Source organism: Poecilia reticulata, linkage group LG3, assembly GCF_000633615.1.
Source record: "Poecilia reticulata strain Guanapo linkage group LG3, Guppy_female_1.0+MT, whole genome shotgun sequence".
Taxonomy (NCBI): Eukaryota; Metazoa; Chordata; class Actinopteri; order Cyprinodontiformes; family Poeciliidae; genus Poecilia; species Poecilia reticulata.
Window position 1 is genome coordinate 13,365,278 of NC_024333.1, and position 7,538 is coordinate 13,372,815.

The 7,538-nt window shown below is 39.8% G+C and overlaps 1 protein-coding gene across 10 annotated transcripts in view; it reads left to right on the top strand.

The window, feature by feature from the left end:
* tmc3 (transmembrane channel like 3) overlaps positions 1 to 7,538 on the top strand; it is a 120,931-nt gene that overhangs the window by 70,687 nt on the left and 42,706 nt on the right. For all 10 annotated transcript variants that reach the window (XM_008405084.2, XM_017304092.1, XM_008405082.2 and 7 more), the window contains 3 exons: positions 1,020 to 1,148; positions 6,808 to 6,875; positions 7,148 to 7,276. In XM_008405084.2, the coding sequence (XP_008403306.1) occupies positions 1,020 to 1,148; positions 6,808 to 6,875; positions 7,148 to 7,276 (326 nt within the window). The remainder of the gene's footprint in view (positions 1 to 1,019; positions 1,149 to 6,807; positions 6,876 to 7,147; positions 7,277 to 7,538) is intronic.

Below are 7,538 nucleotides of genomic sequence, written 5' to 3' on the forward strand. Positions count from 1 at the left end.
GCTAGGTATTTGTTCAACCACGCCTTCTCAATCAGTGTGCCAAGCGGCGTTGATGTGGAAGGTTTCGTCTACCCGCAGTGACTTTTCTTGTAAGAGCTGTTTTGTCCAGCCTTCGTTTTTCTTCATGGAAAAGTTCTATGAGCAGCGCACTGCTGCCTGCTCGGGAAAAAAGCATCGGAAACCGTTCAAATGTTGAAGACTGCTTACAAGGATGACGCTATGTGTCAAGCTCAAGTTTTCTCGTGGTTCACCCACTTTAAAAATGGTGAAATGTCAATTGATGATCAACCGCTTTTTTCCGGAGCAGGAAGCAAAATTTCACAACCGCGCTGTGAAGCCGGAAAAAGCGGTGATTATATAAAAATAAATTGATTGCAGATGAGAAAAGTTTGAGCAGGAGTCAGGCTGAGGAGCGGGGAGAAGGTGGGAGGGTACACAGTGGAACACAAAAGAGTGAGTTAGAAAACACAACGGATCTGGAAATAATTCTAACACTAAAGAAACACAAAACTAGAAAGAGACCAAGACATGAGGGGAAACTAACAGAAACAAGTGTTATCTAATGAGGAGAACTTAGGAACACAGAAACTAGAATAACCAGAAGGACTAAACAAAGAAATAAACCTAACTAACGTAACAAGATAACCAGAAAACACTACAAGGGGGATCAAATAAATTAAGACAAGAATGAGAAAGATCTAACAAAGAATTAGAAACAACAAATAATCAAGAGTAAAACAAAACAATTGATAACTAAAAAGAGCAACAGCAAAAACCCAAAGTACACAAAATCAACCACAAAAACCCCAGAGTCTTGACGGTATATATATGTATATGTGTGCATAACAATTCAGTTCTTTCAACTCAAGATAGCTTACTATCATTCCTGAAGTATTCAAATTAATCATTCTCTTAGTAAATCCAACAAAAAAAAATGTAAACGCCCAATTTTTAATCTAGAATTTTTAATGTATAAAATTCAGCAGTAAAATAATATCTATATGTTCATCTGTTTTCAGGAGATGTTGAAGCTTTCTATTATTGACATGATCTTCACAGTGGCCAGCATCTTGCTCATTGACTTTATCAGGGGCCTGGTGGTTCGCTATCTGAGTGACTGCTGCTGCTGGGACTTAGAAAGCAAGTTTGTAAGTTGTCTTAAATTACTTTCCAAGTATTTTAAGCTCTCACACACAGACCACTCTTGCATACGCAATTATTCTCTTGCACACAAACACACGCACATACCCCATCAGAGGGCAGGCCAGTTAATGGGGTACCTACAACATTGGGCTGTCATTGGTGGGTCATGCATTCGATACCTGGGTTTTCAGAGAGGGTTTACCCATTTAATCCACCATTGTGACATTACAATTGTACAACCCACTGACTAAAACTATGCAAAAAAACGCAATATAAAGAGGGCTGGTATTACTGAGGTCCTGTTCACTCCTGACATCAACATCAGTGTAAAGTCTTTGCTGCATCAAAATGTCCAGCAAGAGAATGACCATGTAGTGCCCTGAACAATTCCTTTTGCAGACCACTTGGAACAACAATCTGCATGACAGGATCACCAGGGGGATGCTGAACCTGCCGACAAAGAGAGTCACTAACAATTAGTTTTGGAAACTCCCTCCCAAAGTGTGTATGCTCCGTGGACCACTTCTTTATCTTTGCAAAGGGAGGACTGTTACTTGTGAGAACCCATTCCAGAACAGTTTTTAACACAGGATCGTTGTTTTGGACTTGTCTAAGATAGTCAGTGTCTCTGTTCAGGAAAGAGAGGTCAATAGGGTGACCTTGAGCCACTTGGTGGACCGATGCAGTAACATCCACAGAATATGCAGTCACTAATGGAACAAGAGGAGAGTTTGAGGGATTTGAGGCAGTAAAACAGTCAACTGCTGGGGATGGTCGGCGTGACATTGAATCAGCATTTGCATGTTTGTGTCCTTGTCTGTGTTCAACAACCCAGTCGTATGGATCTATTTCAAGGGCCCACCTGGCTCTACGTCCAGTTGGGTCACAGTACAAAGCCATTTTCCTCAGAGTAAGAAGAAGTTTGTGGTCAGTAATGATCCGAAAGCGCTGTCTAGTTATATATTGGCGAAAGTGCCTAATAGACCAGCCAATACATAGCCCATAGCTCTGTCATAGGTGGACCAACATTTTTCTCTTTTAGTGAGTACATGACTACCGTAGGCAATGACATTTTTCATATTCATGTCATTCTTCAGCGATGGTACACAACCAATGGCGACATTTGAAGCATCCGTAAAAAGCAGAAATTCACGTGAAAAGTCTGTATAAGAGAGAACGGGAGCGTTGGTTAGAACATCTCACAATGCATCAAAGGCACTCTGTTCAGTTTCTGTCCAACAAAATAGTTTCCCTTTTTGTGTGAGTGCATGAAGTGGCTGAGACAGTTTGGCATATTGATAGATAAACCGTCTGAGAAAAACCACTTGTTTTTGCGCAAAGTGGCATTTGGAGGGTTTCAGTTTCAGGTTGGCTGCTCTGAAGCGGTCAAAGACTTCTTAGGTGTTCCAAATGAGTAGAGAAGTTAGCACTGTATACAATTACATCATCAAGGTAAACAAGGCAGGTTTTCCATGACAGACCTTGTAAAACCAACTGCATCAGATGCTGAAAGGTGGAGCCTCGTCGGGTCAGTCAGTGTTGCTTCCTAAGTGGGCAGTTTGATTTCACAGAAGTTTGATTTACTTGGAGTTATATTGTGTTGTTTAAGTGTTCCCTTTATATTTTTGAGCAGTTCAGTCCAGTATATATTACAGTATATATTACTGGACTGAACATTACGTGACTTATTGTGCACCACACACGTGCCATTGCTCTCCATTGAGTCCGGAATATCGGTGGTCAGAAAAATGCTGCAATCACACAAAGAATCTGAAAAAAGGGCGCAATGTTTAGTGGTTAATTCAACCCTATGACAGCCATAGATAACATGGTTCATGGGTTTCAGATTTAACAGGTGAGGAAAAAGTTTTAATTTAGCAAAAATATTGAAAAAGTGAGCAGTGATCAGTTATGCTAGCCTAACTCTTGCTAGCCTTCTATTGACTTTGATAACCTTAACATGTGCTGCGCAGTTCGGTGGGTTTTGGTTCTGTTAGCACTAAAAGAGGACAACCCGCACACCAAGTCATCAATCAATCAATCAATCAATCAATCAATCAATCAATCAATCAATCAATCAAATTGTATTTGTATAGCACATTTCAGCAGCAAGGGATTTCAAAGTGCTTGAAATCAGTAGAGCAGCTGTTTATATCAGCTAATCAACCACCACTGTGCTCAGGTGAAAATATATTAATAATGACAATATAGACATTAAGCCCGACAACATAATGTAACAGACTGGATGTTCTGTTTTGGTGTTTTTGCAATTTTTTTCTGTGGGAAATGTTTGATTTTGATGTTTGGTGTTGGCTCAGACGTCACTCGGCCAAACAAGGTCTGTGTCAGGTGCTGGGGAACCAGAGCACCTCGATGAAAAATGGGCTACTGGAACAAGACGGAAGTGGTCCCTAACCCTAACTGCCAAACAACTAGTAGCTCAGTGTTCGGCAACTGCTATCATAACTTGAGATTGACGAGATACAACACAAATGCTACGTCAAGGGGGAGTCAGGACGCCAGGTCAGAGGGGAATTAACTCCAACAGAGATTGGGTATGCAGCCACAGTACTGAACGAACCATCAAAGCTGAACGAGGCAGCAACTGGTACCTGAGAGATAGAATCGTGGCCCGAATGAACACCAGACAACCCTGATGCCAATTACAGCCAGATGCACAGTGGCTAATCTCTCTACGAGATGATGACAGCAACCTCCCTGAGCAACCCCTGGTAGTCATCACAATGGCAGATGTCCAAGAAAGAAAAACTGGACAGCAACCTGACATCATCCATGAACCGTGAGCAACTGGCAGCTCAAATGAACCAGCTGCTACAAAATGGGACTCACCCTGAATGGTTAAATGACGGGCGCACAATCCTGATCCAGAAGGATCCCTCAAAGGGTTCAGTCCCGTCCAACTATTGGCCAATAACCTGTCTCTCTACAACATGGAAGCTCATGTCAGGCATCATAGCTAAGATAAGATTCCCCTGTTCGAAACAACCGGAATGTGTAGGCTGTTAGGGAGTAATTAAAACTTAACTTGAATCTCAGTTAGCCTTCATAGAGGGGGCTGAACCCCAGTATTAAACCAAGCATCATAGCTAATATTAGCTGGCTGGTGGACATAAATACAATATAGTAATATTCTATTCACGAAATCTAAACAATAATATGTCCATACCCCTACTTGTGAAAAGTTATCCCCCATGCCCACAAGTCAATAGTTCGTCAATATGAACAAAACAGCCTCAGTGCTGAAGCATCTTCTGCTATTTTGTTGTAGCCAACTAGAAGGGACAACCTCTCCAAGATGGCTGCCAAATTTTCTGCACCCAAGCAGCCGATGTGGGGTCTACTCATTATTATGGCTATGGTCCCAGTGCCACATTTTTACGGTATTTAGTAGGCCTGCTCTATGGAGAAGGCCCTGGGCAAATTAGATTGCCCTTGACAACACAAAGATATTGAAATGTGATTGGACGAAACATTGATGGTCCATAGAGATATGTATGGGAAACAGCTTTGCCATGTAAAACATGGCAAAAAATAAATAATTTAGGTTGTAGATATGTCAGGAATTTTGAGGATTTTTTTGGCCAGCAGAGAGGGCCTTGAATAGACTATTTAGTCTAATCTCTTTTTAAAAGGCCTGTTTTGAATGCGCTGCTCCTTGAACATGTCTGTGTGGATTATCGGTGTTCCATCCCATCAGATTTCAATACCTACATGTTGAAGGGGAAGCCTAATCTACCCAGTGCCTTCAGCATAGGTACACCAGGCCTATGTTCAGTAAAGCAATATAGCTGCGGAATGATTCTTTTATTCAATAGGCTTTCAGATTTTCTGGTTCACAGATTTCCAACTCCTGCTCAAAGGCATACAGTGATGTCAGATGTTCTCCACCCTCTGATTGGATGGTCAGAGCAAATTTCTCACCCCAAAATTTTGCTAGCAAAGCACATTGCCAGCAATCTGTATTGCTCACATTAATATGTGGGAATTTATTTTCTTTGCATTCTTTGCGCATGCCTCATAAACAGCCTGTTGCAATATAATAGCGATTATATAAAAACAATATCACAAGGAAATCTACATAAGTGCTTAGCTGTCTGTTTATTTTGGATACGGCACAGTTAGTTAAAATCCATGGTCACTCAGGACACATTTAAATACCCAAGATGCATTTAGAGCAGGATGCTTGAAATCCGATCACACAGTACTGATGTTAATGCCAGGGCTGAACAAACCTCTGTAATACCAGATCTTGTTATATTGCGTTTTTTCTTTACTATAGAATTGACAAATTGTATAATTGTAGCATCATAGTGGTAGATTAAAGCGGTAAAGTCCCTCTTATGACTGAAAATATTCTATATAGAGACCAATGGAGGAAGAAGTGACTTACCTGCACTTAAGGAGTGCTTCAAAGAAAACTGCAAACCTGGCAGTGATTCTTATATTTCTTCAAACCAGACACTTAAGTAATCATTTTAGAAAAACTGTAGCACACAGCAAAAAGCTGAATAATTTCAAGTTTACCTAAAGCCTTGTGACCAGTTTAAACTTTCTAGCTTAAAGTAGGCATAAGTAGTTAGTTTTCAAAGACAGCAAAGTTTTTGCTCAATTTCGAGCAAAATCTTTCTTGAGCTTTTCTTGGTATTTCTATGGATAAAAAAATATCTATGTTTTAAAAAGTATAAGTCATAGCCATAATATCCTTAATTAGCTGAATATTTTGAAAGTTGAATAGCTGAAATAGCAAAAAGCATGAAAAAGTAAATAGGTGTCAAATAATTGTTTAACATAGTAAAACGGACTGGGACAAAATGGTGCATGTTTGACAGCATTCACACAATGAATGGTTAACAAGCTAGTTAAAAGTGCTTTATGTAATAAAAACATAACACTATTAGCAAACAAAAAAGAAGCTTTACATTACAGTGACAGAATAAGGAGAAGTAATGAAAAGTTGGAATCCTGAGAATCCTGGCCAGAATAAATTAATCTGCTATTATTAATGAAAGGCAACTCTAAACAAATGGGCTTTTAGCCTTGAAGAACTCAGGGTTTCAGCAGTTTTACATTTTTGTGGAAGTTTGCTCCAGATCATAGGAGCATAAAAACAGAACGCTGCTTCTCCATAATTGGTTCTGATTCAGCAGCTGTAGAGCAGACCAGATCAGAAGACCTGAGTGGTCGGGAAATGTGATAAATTGATTATAGATCTTTAATGTTTGTATGGATCCGTGTGGTATCTTGTATAGACAAGATAAAGTCCACACCTGGCTTTTTGCCCCTGTCTTGATGATGCCAATATGCTTGTGAAAATAACCAATGGGTTTTAGCTAAAGTGTATTTCTCCCATGGCTTAATGACCTTTTCTATTTCTATGAATGAAAATTGGGTGTATAATAAACTAAGCCTTTCAGCCTGAACCAGATTTTAAAAATCACTCCAGGCATATTCAGACTAGACTTAAAATGAGCTATAACAGAAAACACTGATAAAAGGACTGCGACTGATGAATTTGCTTCATCTAACTTCTTCCCCCATTGTATTGAAGTATTGATTTCCCAGCCTAAAAAATCAGCCAGATTTAAATGTTTACAGAAACACATGTAATGTCATTAAAAATAAACTTTTGATATGTTTTTGCAGCCTGAATATGGAGAATTTAAAATAGCTGAAAATGTCCTACACTTGATTTACAACCAAGGAATGATCTGGTAAGTTTGAAAGATTATCCGTAGCCCTAGTAAAATTAATCTGATATAGAACTAATAGAGTGTCTGTTGCTGACTGTGACCTTGTTTAAAAGAATATGACCCCCTAAAAACCTCCTCATTTCACCTAAGTGCCTGGCCTGGATATATATTTTTTGCCAATTTCAGGAGATATAAACTTATAACTACACAGATAATGAAGTGAAATCATAACCCTTTAAGTGTAATGTCTTTTTTATAATCCTGTGTGTGTTTGTGCGTGTATCTTTCATCAGGATGGGAGCCTTTTTCTCTCCATGCCTTCCTGCCTTTAATGTGTTGAAACTGATTGGTCTCATGTATCTAAGGAGCTGGGCTGTCCTCACTTGTAATGTTCCTCATCAGCAGGTTTTCCGAGCTTCCAGGTCAGGTCTGCAAATCTCACCTCACATCCCCCCCACCCCCCACCCCCTCCACTCACACATATTTTATGTGGATAATCTTCCTATCAAAAATAAAATCCTGCAAATGTCCACAATACACTGAATGCCAACTACATTCTATGTAAGCCTTTCAAACACAGGACGAAAAATGGGATTTTCATCAGCTATTGACACCTTGTTCTGCCGTGCGCATGGAGATTGAGGGCTTTCGGCAAGAGGTTTTTGTCAGAGTCGAACACTGCCA